The sequence below is a fragment of the Phytophthora infestans genome, genomic scaffold (genome assembly GCF_000142945.1).
Source record: "Phytophthora infestans T30-4 supercont1.260 genomic scaffold, whole genome shotgun sequence".
In the NCBI taxonomy this organism is placed as follows: domain Eukaryota; phylum Oomycota; class Peronosporomycetes; order Peronosporales; family Peronosporaceae; genus Phytophthora; species Phytophthora infestans.
In genome coordinates, this window is record NW_003303499.1 from 78,155 (window position 1) to 93,943 (window position 15,789).

A 15,789-nucleotide genomic window follows, 5' to 3' on the forward strand; every position below is an offset into this window, starting at 1 on the left:
CGACTGGATAATGCAGGCCTCTGGCATACTCGTCGCTGAGTTCACCACGTCTGCAAAACTTGACCCATCGACTTCACACTTAGCTCGTGCATCACCTTCGTCACCGTGATTACTGAACTTCATCGTCCAGCTCATTCCTTCACTGTTAGCCTCAACATCTCTTGAAAGTAATACCTCCGGATTGGAATTTGCCGTCGTCGCGCTAGGACGCTGTACCGCTGAGCCTACTGCGACGGCAGGACAGACTTCCACGCGCCCATACTCTTCACTCGCGTAGTGGGCGGTCTTGTGGTACGCTGGTACAACTTCCGATTCGTTTCCTATGTCTGGATCTTCCAGTGCCGAGCTCGCCGTCACCAAGTGGTTAATATCAGCACTTCTAGTGTTCAGGGTGCTCATAGCTGAGCTCGCCTCGCCCACAAAACCTGATCGGATGACACCAAACCTGGCTCGATCTTCAATCACAGGTTGTTCGTCCCGTAGGACCTGTTCCGAGCAAACTTCAGGGTCCCTTGCCGTTATAGCGGAGTCTTCAGTCGTCGACGCTTCTTCATTCGTCCTTACGGCGCTTGTTCCTTCAACCGCTGAGTTCGTGTTGGTGTCAGAAATGACGCCATCGTCGTCAAACTTGTACAGATGGTAGAAGACATCTTGGCCATCGTATAGCGCCGGCGTACGATCCGCTCGGACGTCTCCTCGCCGGAATGCTGAGTTTAGAGTCGGGTCACCCCTTGTCACCCCCGAAGTTGACATGACGTCCGCGTCATTGCGGCGCCTCCGGTCTTTGTCGGCTCCTGTATCAGCTTCGATCCTCCTCCAGCGTTCGGCGCATGTTATTCTGGCCCGTTCTCTTCTGGAGGAGGTCGTTTCTCCACCGCCGTCGGAATAGGGTATTTTCGTCTTTCCACAGCTGGCGGCTGGTGTGACAACCAGTCCTCGTACAGTCGTTGTTCCTTCTGCAGCAAATCTTTATCCATCGCCGACTCAAATGCCAATATCTGCCAGTCACGGTACTTTGCCGAGTTCACGCGAACATATCCCTCATTGGCCAGTACTCCATGTGGATGCCATTTCATCACATAAAAGTGAGGTGGACACCAGACTGACTTGGATGGTACATTTGTAATCGGTACATGGGTTGGTCTTTCTCGGCGATTAAAAACAACCGTGGGGATCCAACCCTTCGTCACAAGTCATGAGTCGACTCGCTGGGTTGCCGCCTGGGCAATCTGAACTCAGCGGCCATTCGACTTTCGATTGTCAACCCGTCTGGTGGCCCACATGACCGAACTCGGTCTTCGTCGGCGCATTACTTTATCGGATGAGTGGAATCACCATCCCATCGGGTAGCTTGACGGACAAGCCGTACAGATTCAGACGGATCCAAGCTGGGATCATGAAGTCAGTGCCGAGAATCAAATCGACTCCGGCAGGGTGAGGCATTATCCACACTTCCAATTCGTATGCCACTTCCCAGCCGAGTGTCACCTTCACGACTGCTCGTGACGTTGGCACCATTCTGTATTTACTTATTCCTTGTCTGCCGATCCGCTTATCTCGGCTGGTCACTCTTTTGAGACGCAGTTTCTTCGCAAAGTACTCACTAATCGCCGAGACATTTGCTCCGGTGTCCAACAGGATCTTGGTCCTTCGGTCGTTCACTGCCCCCAACACGAGAGCTCTCATTCTAACTCGGCGACCAAACGTCTGTGCTGACCACCATCCCAGCCGTTTCCACGGAAGCATCTTCATGCTTCTGATACGGTGGACAGCCTGGTCTGACTGCCGAGTTACACTTGCAATTGCTCGGTAGTAATCGTCTAACTCACCGAGCTCACGTTCAATTCCGTCGATTTCATACATCCAATTTCCATCCCCGCTTCGTCCCTCGGACCGTCCTGCTTCGCCTACGAAGGTGAACAAGAAGTTCGCCTCAGCTGCAGGTTCAGCAGACTGTGGCAGCCCGGCATTTTTCAACCCATTCAGTGTTGGCGGGCCGCCGAATTTAAATCACTCGGCGTGTAAAGGTCTTGAAGATCTTCTGGCACTTGAGACTTGTCTACAGAGTTCTTCACAAACGCAACCAGCTTCTCGTATTGACGAAACAGCTCGCTTTGGCCGACTTCATGGACTTGTCTGCAAAATTTGCAGCGCCGCCGACAGTAGCGGGCCGAGTGCCCCGTTCTTCCACAAGCTGCACAAGGTCTACGCTGGGAGTTGTCGCGTGACCCATCTCCACGGCTCGACTGTTCTCGTTGGTTGTACGGTCGCGGAGGTCGATTCGCCGAGTTCCCCCCAACTTCGATTTGAGCCATTCTGGTCTCCCGCCGAGTTCTCTCGGCGGTCGGGTGTATTTCCCTTATCATTGGCAACGCCGGCATCTATGTAGTCGTCGTCTTCCGCTGAGTCGTTACCTCGGGACTGACCCTCATCATCCCATTCGTCTTCGGAGTTGTATGGACTCGGCGGGTTCTGATCGAGTAGTTCTTCCCCGTTAGAGTCTGCGTCAGCGAAGGTGGCTAGGCGGTCGCGGTTGGCTGTTTTGCGACTACGCTTCTCATCTCGACGTCCATCTCGACGTTCATCTCGGTGAGGCTCGACACGTCGGCTTAGCACTTTTCGCTTATCGTCTCGGCCTTTTGCAGCCACAAGTCGATCGCGCTACTTCTTGCGCTTTTCACCAAGGATCCGCGGACAGGTCGCACTGTAAGCGACAGTAGTCCAGGAATGATTCTCTGAGTAGTTTCCAGCGTCGCTGAGGCTTCTTCGGCAGTTGCCGATACCAAGTCCTCGCCGCGCGTCCCAAGCATAGCGAGAATGGCTCGCACCAGGCGCTTTGAGGCATCCTTGTGCGCTTCATCTCGTAGATTAAACATTTGATCCACTGAAGTGATGCGTCAGAACAGTAGTGCTTGCCTTCGAGCTCGGCCATCTTGTCGCGTGAAGCGGGGGTCTGAATTTCCAGGTACTAAGTCGAGTCTTCTTCTGCCGCGTCGAAGCTCAGGTGTCGAACGTAGTCCTTCACAGTCTCTTCGCGGTTTCCTGTCAAATCGAACGGGCCATTATCCTCTTCATCCTCCTTGTGGGCTTCAGCTACGTCTGCAGCGTCATACAGTTCACAGTAGCGACCTGTAGTCCGCTGTCCGCGACTCGGCGCCCGCTGAGTCAGAGTGATCTTCGCTGGAGTCAGCATGTGGGAGGCTTCGAAGAATAGAGTGCCTTGCGTAGCTCGGAACGCTTCGTGTCGCTTCGTTTCCGGAGTCTTCGGCAAAGGAATTTTGCTTGGGTCTTCGCCAAGTGCCGTGAACTCGGCTACTCGGCTGTAAACCGGCTTCGTTCCACCAGGGGCATTCTCCAATCCAAACGCCCCTCTCAACTTCTTCTTCCATTGCCAGAGCTCAGCTCCGCCACGGGTCAGACTCCAGTCGGACAGGATGAGGCTGTTTGGTCGGCTATTGCACCAATAGCCCATCGCCTTTAGCAGCAACACAGTTTCTTCCACCAACTGATTGATGTTGGCTGCACGCACCGGTTGCGTTAGCTCGGTCCCCAACATCGGCCACTTCGCCTGCGCCATCGCCACAGGCGCAAACATCATCATGCACTCCGATCTCGTCCTCATCGCTTCGTCAAGTCGAGCCAACACGTTATTGGCGCTCGGCGTATCGACGTTCCTCGTCGCTTTCGAAATAAGGGGCGGACGGTCCCCTTGAGCAACGCCATGTTCATGTTGATCTTCTTCATCGTCCGCACCTTCGTCGAGCTCGGCGGATAAGTTGCGCTCGACAGGAGGTGGGGCTCCCATGCGTCCCATCTGCAGCGTCAACTCTTCCACCTCACCCGACGGTAGTCTTCGTTTCACCGAGCTCAGCGGTTTCGTTCCTCTCTTCATACTCTCCTTCACTTGCATCTCCGTTCTCGCTCTCCTGGTCTTGGCCATCATCGTCGAACTGGACGGTTCTTCCCAACCTCCATTGTCATGGCGATGAGTCGTTGATCCTCCAGTCGTCGCTGGGCTTCCCTCGCTCGGCGTTGCTGACCCCTTGACCATCTTCGCTCTTCTCTTCTTCTTACCTTGGTTAGCTGGTACCTACAAAAGCAAGCACACACCCCTGTTCCCGGGTCGCAGCACCAGTTGTAGAACACACAAATACCGTCAGATATAGATTCCTTACACAAACCACAACAAATCGCCGAGTCAGGTCGGCGCTTGTATGGCCTGCGCAGAGGGTGGTCCCCTCGCGGTGCTGCCCAGCCGGGACAGACGAGTGGCTCGCTTCCACTGAGTTTCGACTAACCAAGTCCGAGCACTTCCGAGGCTCCGCCGAGTTTGCTCGGCAGAGCTCGCTCACAAACCCTGTGCCCTCCACCAAAGGATGGACGACGGCGCGCGAGCGCTTTTACAGGTCACCGAGCGCAGAGGCTGCTCAGCTAGAAGTGTCATGGCACCCGGGCTATCCGACTTACCGGCCCGCTAAGTTCGCGGGGTTTTCTTTCGCGCGTAGCGAGTCTTTTGGCCTACCCGCAGCGACTTAATCTCTTGGCGCTACCAGTCAATACCCTACAAGCTATGCCTCTCGAGTATCGACGGCAGGCATAATCCAGCCCTATGCAGGGACTTACCGGAACAGTGTACACGTGTCTTAGACTAGGAAAATTCTGCTATGTTATCTTCTGGGAGCCTTTTCGGCTCCCCCTATTTAATCCAATTCTTCTCATACAAATATCTAGTGAAATGTAGTCGTTTCGGATCTTTACCGACCCTTCCGCTGGGTTCAGGCGACCGTTGAACTCAGCAGCCATCCGGATACCATCATCCGGACAGATCGCTTAGTACTTACCGTGATCCTTTTTTCCTAAGATCTGAATTTTTGAGACCGAGTCGATTCTTGGTCTAAAGTAGGTTGATGTATGGCAGAATCCGGAAATCCCTACACCACAATGGCCCCTGCGTTGGGCCCGATAAACACGCACGGAAAACGGGCAGTTCTCCTATGAGCAGCCGATAAAACGATGGTTTCCACTCCGGTTCGTTACTCGTTCAGACCTCCCATGAGATAAAGCGTAGTTTTGAACAGCATGAAGAGCATGTGAAGCAGTATCGAAAGTCACTCCGACTTGAATAGTGTTTTCCTTATCGCCGCTGTCCAATCCATCAGCGATGTCGTCGATGTCCTCCGTCATTTTGCGTCCCTCAGTCGTAACAAGTGGTTTTGGGACTTAAAAGTGTGCGATTTGGGTCTTCATACGAATGGCGAGCATTAGCATACAACGGGTTTTGGGGTTTGGGCCCGGCCCACCTTGTTTCAGCCATTCAATTGACTGGACACACATTGTGATCCCTAAATTCTTCACTTACTGACGCGGGTTTCACCCGGTACACCTACCGGCGATACTGACCTCACTTTGCTCACGTTTTGGCACACCTTTAACTTTCTGTCACAACTTTCATATACCCACTCACATTTTGTCATTTTTCCGTTTTAGAACTACTGTCAGTGTTATAGGGAGCAACGGAGGACGAATCAAAATTCAACGCAGAGCTGAATTTTGAAACCAGTCGTTTGGAGCTATCCTGTCTGGTGTCACTTTCTGTGTTTCTTAGCTGGTTGAGACGTTCCAGCCCTTTAATAATAGAGAGCTTTAGTTTCTGGAATAACTCAGGCTTTGGAATAAGAATTTTCTTCGTCCAGAAATATATTCCAGTGGAATAGCGAAGGGTCGCGTTATTCCACTGGAACAAATTAAAGGAATATCGATCGGTAATCTATCCGTCATTTATTCAGATTTTATTCAGATAATCGCTATTCCAAGCCTTGCGTTATTCCAGAAACTAAAGTTCTCTAATAGTTACAGCTGGTCTTTGCTTAATTAGGTAATACAAATTTGTAGAAAATCTATTAATTGAGCAAAATGTTATAATAGTGGGTTATAATAAACACTTCATTAAAATTACTCAATTTATTTGTGGCCGAATTATGGCGTCCCATGGTCGACGGGCCGTGTTATCGATGACGACGCGCTTCTGCCTGCCTCATGAAGGCATGGCAACACTCGACTACCTCAGCAGGTATCACAAGCACAAAGCTATCAGCATTCTTCATCTCACACCCAATATTCTTTCTAACGATCAGAAATCCTTTTTTTTAATAATTGTCTCGACTGTAGCGGCTCGGCTGCCATATTATGCGACTCCAAGAGCCCTTCGCTGACCGTCGTCACGTGTCAGCACGTTGCATGCCCCTGGTTGTTCCCCAAGTATTTCACAGCCACGTGGGACTGGCTGCAGTTCGTGAACGAGGACCACGTGCGTCATTCACTGCAGCTTTTGGCGATAAATGACTCCAATAGCAGGCCGGTGGTGTTGCTGGAGCTGCCACTGGCCCCCCAGGTGCACATACACGAGAGTCGAGATCTAGCGTTGTTGACTCTGGCAGATTCCGCTGCTTTTGAGACCTGGCAACAGGCAGAACAGGAGCTTGGAGTGCAGACTCTGGCGCTGCAACAGACGCCTTGTGAACGTGGAGATACTGTCGTCTTCTCTGGCCACAGACAATTAGCCGGTGAGGAGCAGGAGGAGGAAGGCTATCAGATTCCCAAGACGGTAACGGGACATTTTGTCGGACGCAGTTCTGGTGGACAAGAATTCGCGTGGAGTCAAGAGCTGCTGGAGGAAGGAATGTGTGGCGGTGCAGTGGTAGGAGCAGTCACGGGTCAGTGCGTGGGCATCGTTGAGGGAATTGTTCCTACCATTGTACAGGGGGACGATGAACCTCCGAAATACGATAGAGAGACCCATGCAGCGTGGCAGATGCGACAGGCTCTGGCGGGTCATGTGGCTTTCATCCCAGCGAGTGATGTAAGGAAGTTTATTGAGGAGCCACGTGACTTTTTGCTTACAGGAATGGAGCTACCATCGCATATGTGAGCTGAGAGAAAGTGGAGAGACGAGGTTCAAGCACTAGAAGTATGAATGACCGTTAACTGAATGATAGATTCAACATATTATGACGCGTTTTGAGTGAAAGATAATCTGTCTGTGCAAGCGATAATACGTACCTACGTGACAGCTCTCTTGTTAGCAAAAGCCGAACAGGCGACAGCGAGTGCCTGGATGGGGGCTAGAGGAGCTGCGTAGTCCAGCGAGAAGCGAGTTTTCGACACTTTGCCGAAGCGTAGAGCTGTGATTTCCTCGTCTTCGCCGTTCTCATTCGTTTCACTCGTGACCAGCAGGAAATTCTTCTTTGAAGCGACCTTCACGCGGCCCTGAAAGTTCAACGTCCATGCTCCAAGTTCCTCATTCCACGAAGGCTGCTTCGTATCGAAGACAAGCAAGTCTTTCTGGTGCTCCTCTTGCTCCACTGCGCCATACGAGATTTGCTTCATGGAGGCTGTACGCTCACCTCTGAGTCGAGCCTGTTTGACACGCATGGAGCGTGAATGGCCTTCAACGTCGTCGTCGTCCAACCAGCTAAGAGCCCCATCTGTAGCCATCTCGAAGCGCAAGTCCAACTCGTCCAGCGTAATGTTCCTCAGCCGTTCAGTGATCGACATACCGCGCGATTGCTGCTGGCGGTTAAATCGATCCGAAAGACTGGAGCTCCTACCGAGTCGTACCTGGTGTGTGTTGAATACGGCGCCATCGCTACCCATTCCAGATCGCTGCTGACTCAGAGACGATGGCTTGTATGGAGCTTCCAGACCGTCCTCATTGTGCTCAGTCACAGACTTGGACACGACGCACTTCAGCGAATTTGGCACACGACCAAGAACGTTAGCAGTGTAGACCAGGAACGCGAGCTCGTTGTCGTGATTGGTGCCGATGTGGTGATCAAACAATGTGAACTCAGTGCCCAGGAAGCTCGGCTCGAGACGACCCAAGTACACAGCAGATTCCTCGCTTTGTGGAAGCTCACGCATTGTTCGCAGATGAGAGTCTCGCAGTGTGTGGAAAACGAAAGGCCCGGTACCGTCACTACCACACGAGGCAGCAAGCAAGAACTCTCCTGTCTCCTCTCGGTGGAAATTTAGGGCAGTGACGAACTCCCCTCGTAGTCGCTCAACACACCCGCGTACCAACTCGTGAGGGTTCTCACCTTCATTGACCCGAGGAGGTCGATAGAATTGTTGTTTATGTTGGTGAATGAAAGCTCGCGCTTGTACGACGTCCTTGTCGCTCGCGTAAACGCTTAAGTCACCTGCAGCCTCAAGTGATTTGAAGTGAAGAGTGTGGCGAGATTTTCCTGCTCGACGAAGAGCCTCCAAAGTTTCCTGGAAGTTCATCTCGAGACAGGATTCGCCGTTGATTGCAGTGAGGACATCGCCAACTCGAATCATCCCGCAGCGTTTAGCTGGCCCTTCGTCGCCTGCTGCGTTGATAGCTCGAAATCCTTTTACGACAGCTTGACGTCCGTACCAATCGGTCTCGAGGTCCAGCCCCACAGGACCGCGAGCAAACGTGACATCATACGAATCATAGTTTCGCTTTGCTGCAGAAGAACTGGGCTTGTTGGGGCGTGACGATGGACTTCCAAGCGACAGCAGCCGGTCTAATAGAATGCCAGCGAACCCCTTGGCCTCCCCGCTCCTCGTACTCGAGAATGTCTGTCGACTCAACGCTGTTGATGTAGCGTTCGTGGGGGTGTTATTACGGAGCATAAGAGACGGAAAATTCGCGCCTCCAATTGAACTGGAAGGATCACAACCAATGCGAGGCATGCCATTCCCTAGCATTGGTTTAATGTTGTTAGTGCTCTCGCCGTCATCGTCACTATCAGGTCTGCTCACTTGATCCGGAAGCAGTAGCGCTGGAGGCGTCGCACGTCTAGGCGAAGAAGTGCTTTTTCCAGTTATTTCTTGCCTTATTTTCTCTTTACGTGGAGAAAAAGTGACAAACTCCCCCCAGTCTTCGTCAGGATGATCAACAGCGACCACTTTCAGTGAAGTTGCGGCTACAGCAGAAGCCGAAGAACCTTCGGAGCTATCAAGATAGCTACATGCTGCAGACGTCAATAGTAAGTTTCCAAGCCAAGGATCTGCAGCACGCGCAAGATTTAGAGCAGACAACGGATCTAGTTCGCTGGTAGCTTTAGCTGAGAGGTTTGCTGCTCGACTAGGATAAGACGGACGCTTCTCCTTATGTTTGGCGTTGGCTATCTTTTTTTCAGTGTTCGATGGTGACTCGGGTTTCGAATCGAGCTTGGGCGCCATCGCTGCTCCAACTTCTTGGTGGTACTGCTGGAACGTGTCCAGCGTGAAGAACGACATGCCAAGGAGATGCCCAATCTTCTCAACCTCCACGTGCGATGTAAACGGCGACTTGAGTACAATAGATTGCAAGGTTACAATGAGCTTGTGCTGGACTTGGTAGTAGTTTCTTTGCTTTCGTCAAGTCTAATTGCAGACAGAAACTTCCAACTACATGTATTAATAATTCTCATCCGCTGAAGAGGTTCGTTTGATTGTCATTACGTGTTTTACCGCAAATGCTCCAGGCAAGTCAGACGGAACACGCAATAAAACGCCCAGCATTTTATAAATAGACAGCCTCCTCTGAGCTGATAATTTGCGACAGATGGAAATTTAAAAGTGAGATTGATTGACTTAGATGCAGTTCATGTCTACCATTGCCCTTACTATTAATATTCCTCCTGTAGCGTCGGTCTTGACTCTGATCCATTTCACATACTTCAAATAGCCCAGATCCACCATCACTATTAATAATCTGGAAAAATGTCTGTTCATCATATCCCATCTCTCATCTGAGAAAGCACATCACCACAGTCTCGCAGATCCACCGACAACGCATCTAAAACACCTTGTTTTGCAGGATAACACTTAAGCTTTGTTTTCACTTGGCATTTGTAAGAGCAGCCGGGGGGGGATTACCCGGCTCTCCTGTGGAAATGCATTATTTAATGTAAAGAGGTCGTTACCAGCCGCGCTTCGCTTGGCTGGGGCTCGCTTCGCTTGGCTGGGGCTCGCTTCGCTCGCGATTAATAGATTCTATCACCTGGGAAGTGCCATGCGCGGCTCGCTGGTGAGCTCGGCGCTTGGCCCGCCTCCGCAAATACCGCGCGGCCCTGCTTCGCGGGCTCCCCGCGCGGGTTTGCTGCGGCTACGCGACCTCGCACCCGCTCGCCTTAGTTGGCGCCATAGCTGCGTCGCCCCTCCCCGGAAGGTGCTATTATGCGTTTGAGGGTGCTGCACACCGTTTCGAACGGTGTTTTTGCAATTTTGTCATCCGCACCACATTCAGTGGTGGAAGGGGTCACTAGTACACATACCCGACGATCATGTTGCAGTGCTAAGGGGTAAGGTGGAGTGTCAAAAGGTTCTCGGATCGTATTTGCGTTACCTGTCCAGTTTTATCGCTGAAGTATGTTTGCGCGGATCATAAAATTGCAGAGAACAAAGGGGTGTCAGTAGTGATCAACATCACGAGTTATTGGAACGTAAGCAGTTTATCGTTGTGGGTATACCGGGCTATCTTCTCAGCATCAATGTTTACTCTGGCAAGATCGCCATTATCCACGACTTTCAGGAATCGTTCAGGCGAATCGATCCGATTTGCGTTGCGACAAAGTAAAAGCGGAGTGAGATTGGTGTTACTTTCTTCGCTCGTAATCTTTGTCCTGCACTCTCGTGAGCCACACAATCGATTTGCCCACGCTGAGCTGGAGGTCCAGCTCCGGAGCAGCTCCTCGACGCCCACGCACAACACTTTGCAATTTATGCACGGCCCCGACTCTTTCTGTGACGGGGTCACACAGCACCTTGCGCTAGAGGAAGTTGGCTTCCGAGTGTATACAAACTCTCAGTGAACGGCAGTTCACAGGTCCCCTCTTGATCAAAAGGGAGCGAAGTGACCAATTTAAGGTTGTAAACTGACTATAGTTATGGGTACGCTTAGATTGAGCTCAATACAAACTATAAATCACCTATAGAAAAGCAACGTCATCAGCCAATGGTTGGCTTTGGTACCTTGAACCAAATAACCCGAAGTGTGACGTGTCACACTTCATGTAACTAGGGGTACACTTAGGGTTACGTACCTCGTTACATCCTCCCCCACTTAGGTTCGATTTACCGACCAATCAGAATGAGGAAGTGTACGTCACAAACTTTCATTTTCAAAGTCGAAAAACATCGACTTGGCCGCGCAAGCGCGGCGGAGGCTCACTTCACAGTTAGAGCCTCGAGCAGCAGATTGAGTGCTCTTCGTCTTGGTCTCCACATCGACCGTTGCCATGCCCCGTGGTACTGTGAAGAGCGGTGCGAGGACAGGCGCCAAGGCTGTTGCCGGAAAGGCGCAAGCCAAGAGCACTAAGCCTCACGGCAAAGGCTCGGCACTCCAGGAGACTACTAAGGTGGCCTCCGAGGCGATCGGCTCGGCTGGTGACGCGGAAGTGGGCAAGCGAACGAGCAAGCGCCGCAGTCCGTCACCCTCGGCCTCCCCAGAGAACCGTCCGAACCCTCGGTTCGCTGAGCGTGAGTTCGACTCAGGCGGTGAGGACGAAGCCGAGTCCGGGAGCACGCACGATGCTCCTGTGGGCTTTACAGGAGGGCACAGCCCAGTGACCAGCAAGCACAAGGACGAGAGCGTGCAGTCGCTCGCTAGTGATCACAGTCCCAGGACGTCGGTGCGCTCTGAGAGCCCGGCCGTCAAGGATAAGGGCACTCCCAAAGCTGGTGGCGACGAGGAGGAAAAACCTCGCAAACGTCTCTCGCTTGCCGAGGGTCTTGCGCGTGCTAAGGCCGCTAAAGCCGAATGCACCAAGTCCTCTAAGAAGCGTACGGCTTCGAAGTTTCCACTCTGCGAGGAGAAGGAGACTGGGTACTCCCATCGGGGCCTCTTCGATTCCTCGGATGAAGAGGACGAGAAGGAGGAGGAAGAGGGTGTATTCCTGAGCCCCTGGAGATCTCTAACGACCTCGACCATCAGCCGGAGGGCTTCCGCGTACACGTGGGAGTTCGGTGGTGGCACCCGTCAGTCAGGGAGCTGCCATCAACGCAAGAGGGTATTGGCCTCCCGAGGAGAGCTCTGGGGCTGACCTCCTCCTCGAGCTTCTCGTCGCTCCTCGTGGCCTTGTTGGCGACCACATCTCTAGGAGCGTTTACGAACGTACCATTGTCCAGAAGGAGCAGTTGTTTGTTGACAACTTGGAGGCGGCTCGGTCTCGCGCCACACCGTATCCCCCTAAAGGACTTCACGACTTGGCGTAAGAAGCCCGAGAACCGGAGTAGTCTCTACCCTCTTTAAGGCTACCCCTGGGTTCTTCCCGAGAACGGTCCCAACTGGAGCTCTTGTGAAGACATGTTTTGGGCTTGAGTGGAGTATCTCAAATACTCACCCTCGGAGTTACGGGAACGCCATGAAGATCACCTGCTGTCCCGCATCCTGGACCAGCGTGATCTTCGTGTTCGGCTTGCCCACATGGTTAGCAAGCGCATGCTGCCAAGGAACATTCTGAAGCGCGCGGCTTCTAGCGCTCACGATGAGCGCGCGTACGGAGTGTCGTCAACACCGTACCCCGTTCGGGCAAGAAGCCTCGGACTACTTATGAAGTTGCCCCCGCTTCTGTTCCCAGATTGCGACAGCCTTCGGGCAGTTAATCAGGAGCCGTTTAATCGTCTTCCACGAGTTCTCGGAGTGGGCATAACCCCTCCACTTTACGAGGCGCTGTCGCTTACCGCGACACCGTTGCTCCTGGAGGATTCGCTCCACGTGGTAGTGGACTTCTCCATTCCGGTCAAGCAGGGGCGGACGTGCCCTCGTACGAGTACGAGTACTCGGCGCCTCGCGAACGCTGCTCTCGTCCGGGTGCTTCTCCTGCGGGTCCGACACAGGGTCCTGAGGTTGCCCGCCTTCGCATCCTCGTGCTTGAAATTGCACTTGGCCTTGGGACTGGCGGGGAAGCTGCCTCCCAGGCCGGGAATCAGGTCGAGCTCGCTCGTCTTGCGGGCCGCCTGGACCTGTTGGATCGTGAGGTCGCGCGCCTGCATCTGCGGGTGGACCGGCGGACCTTTTCGTCCGATCTTGACGAGGCCTTCCGCATGATCCGACGTATCGAGACTCTGCTGCCACGTCCGGAGACGCTTTCGGCTCACTCCCAGTCGTACGCGTATGGTGCGTCCCGGTATACTCAATGTACTCGGCGTATGGCTCCGGGGTCTGTTCGTACGGAGCCCCTCCTGCGTACGGTCTTGACCGCAGCTTTACCGTTCAGACCGAGGCTTGGGTGCCTGCGCCGACGCCTTTGTCGACGTCTGTGGCCGGCCCTTGCTTCGAGGAGCTGTGCCAAGATGGGTCTGCGAGTCAGCAACCCCCTGCGGGTCAAAGTACCGCTTAAGACGTCCAACATAGAACGTCGGGTGCGTCGTCATTGACTTAGGCAGGTCGATGGTGTACGACACACCATGTCTGGCCAGGACTGCAAATGGTCCGATGAAGCGGTGCTTCAGCTTGTTGCTGCCGACAGAGCTGACAGTGTCTAGCGGTAGGCTCCTCATGTCTAATAGCACTAAGTCCCCCACTTTAAATACACTTAAATTTCCTCTTCCACGTTTATCTGAGTACTCCTTTTGTCCGTCCTGAGCCGCTGCCACGGCATCGCGGACCCTGCTGAAAACGCTCAGCTTGGTATCCACAAGGATCCCACTTGCTTCCGCAGCGAAACCGGTCTCACATTCGAGACCTGGGAGGAAAGGGCTTTCCGAGCCTCTCCCCCATTTAGAATAGAGGCGTTGGTGTCTGCTATAAGAGTGAGAGGCACTCTGGGGTGACGGAAGCAGTTCAAGTAGAAAGGCATGAGCCCCGTGGACGCGTGCCCAGCGTTATTGAGTGCAAACTCAACAACTGGAAGCTGCGCCGACCACGTACGTGGGTGCGTCCGCGCACACATGTCCTCGATCACTCGATTGACGCGCTCTGTATGGCCGTCTGTCTGTGGATGGCCCGCAGTGGACATCTGCAGACGAGTCTCCAGTAAAGGAAACAGCGTTTTCCAAAACCGCAGCCGTGAACCGCGGGTCTCGGTCCGAGATAATCGTCTCCGGGAGACCGTGACGGCGGAACACGCCATCAACGAACAACCTTGCGGTTTGTTCGCCCGTAACGGTAACGAGAACTGGAGCAAGATGTACCATCTTGCTCAGCCGACACACGAGCACCAAAATTCCGGCGTTGCCGTGTTCGTCGGCGGGAAGCCCAAAGATGAAGTCAAGACTCATCGAATTCCAACAGTCAGCCGGTGCGGGCAGGCTCTGTAGTAGAGCCGAAGAGTGCCCTGCGGGTTTGACCCGCTGACATGTTTCACATGTCTTCACGTATCGGGCGACCCACTTGTACATGTGGGGCCACCACAAGGCCTGAGATACAGACAGGAAGGTCTTCTCGCGGCCCAAGTGGCCGCTGGAGGCGTGTCGTTCACCTCCGCGGGGATATCGAACTTCAGATCCTCGTCGTTGGGTACGACTACCCGTGGAGGTTCATTGGGCTCCACCCGGTAATAGCGGAGGCCATCCTTCAACTCATATCGGTGAAGCCGGGAGCGCTGTCGCGACGAAAGCTAGTCGGACTTCGCGCTCGTTCCTGCCGTGACGAACTTGACGATAGACGCGACAGCCTCATCGTCCCGATACGCCATGCGTATTCGATCACATAGATCCGTTGTCTCCCCTGTGACGTGGGCCAACTCGTAGTTTGGACGCCGAGAGAGGGTGTCCGCAAGCACGTTGAGCTTGCCCGGCTTGTATTTGACGCGGAAGTTGTACTCCGCGAAGAAGGACAGCCACCTCTCCATCCGTTAGGAGTGGTGAGGCGAATTTGTCGCCGTCCTCAAGGATGCGTGATCTGTGTAGATCACGAAGGGTCGTGAGTCCAGAAGGTGAACCCAAAACTTCACAAGGGCATACTTCATTGCCAGGAGTCCCTTGTCGTGGACAGGATAGTCGCGTTCGGCGGCTTTGAGCTGCCTGGACTGGAACGAGATGTTCGTTTATGTCCAGCCGTGTCGGCCAGCAGCAGTGCACACCCTATGGCGTAGTCAGATGCATCACAGACGACGCTAAACGGCTTCGTCTCGTCCGGCAGGGCCAGGACAGGGGCCTCTTGGAGACTGGCCTCGATGCTGTCAAACGCACCCTGGTGCTCTTGCTCCCAGCGTCAGTCGACGTCCTTCTGAAGGAGACCCGACAAGGGCTCAGCGAAGCCCGCGTACTCTGCACAGTACTTGTGAAGGTAGTTGGCCAAGCCCAACCACTTTCGAAGATCCTTCTGGGATCGGGGCGTCGGCCATGCTGCTATGGCCTTGACCTTGTCTGGGTCAGCCCGAACGCCTCCGTTGCTTACGAAGCAACCGAGAATTTTAATCTCTGGGGATGCGAAGACACACTTGTCGATACTGACGTAGAGATTGCTCGCTCGCATCACGTCCAACACTCGACGGAGGTGTCCTAGATGCACCTCCATGGCCGTCTTGCCTCCCTCGGCACGGCTATGGACGAAGATGTCGTCGAAGTACGTCTGTACGAAGGCACGTAGTGGCCGGAACAGTTGCGGCACCAGGCGGTTGAACGTCGCAGGGGTATTAAATAAAGCCTGCGGCATGACGAGTCACCGCTTGGAGTGCTCACCGCGGTGAGCGGAGTGTCGCTCTCTCGCAACCGGATCTGGTAGTATCCGTCTACCAAATCCAGCGCACTATACAGTACGCTTCCGGCCACGTTGTTTAACAACACATCCTTTCGTGGGATTGGTGTTTGGGCCGACACCGTCGCGTTGTTCAG

General features: G+C 53.6%; 3 protein-coding genes across 3 annotated transcripts; 1 reads left to right on the forward strand and 2 right to left on the reverse strand.

The window, feature by feature from the left end:
• Nucleotides 1-5,978: 5,978 nt before the first annotated feature.
• On the forward strand, nt 5,979-6,928 carry PITG_21140 (uncharacterized protein; the record flags this gene model as incomplete). The annotated part of the gene is made up of 2 exons (XM_002895097.1): nt 5,979-6,070; nt 6,169-6,928. 2 exons carry the CDS (start codon nt 5,979-5,981, stop codon nt 6,926-6,928), a joined length of 852 nt encoding a protein of 283 aa, XP_002895143.1.
• A 61-nt stretch (nt 6,929-6,989) lies between these two features.
• On the reverse strand, nt 6,990-8,733 carry PITG_21141 (ATP-binding Cassette (ABC) superfamily; the record flags this gene model as incomplete). Its single annotated transcript, XM_002895098.1, has 1 exon — nt 6,990-8,733. One exon carries the CDS (start codon nt 8,731-8,733, stop codon nt 7,060-7,062), a length of 1,674 nt encoding a protein of 557 aa, XP_002895144.1.
• A 34-nt stretch (nt 8,734-8,767) lies between these two features.
• Nucleotides 8,768-9,267, reverse strand: PITG_21142 (ATP-binding Cassette (ABC) superfamily; the record flags this gene model as incomplete). Its single annotated transcript, XM_002895099.1, has 3 exons — nt 8,768-8,770; nt 8,893-9,112; nt 9,182-9,267. 3 exons carry the CDS (start codon nt 9,265-9,267, stop codon nt 8,768-8,770), a joined length of 309 nt encoding a protein of 102 aa, XP_002895145.1.
• Between the last annotated feature and the right edge of the window lie 6,522 nt (nt 9,268-15,789).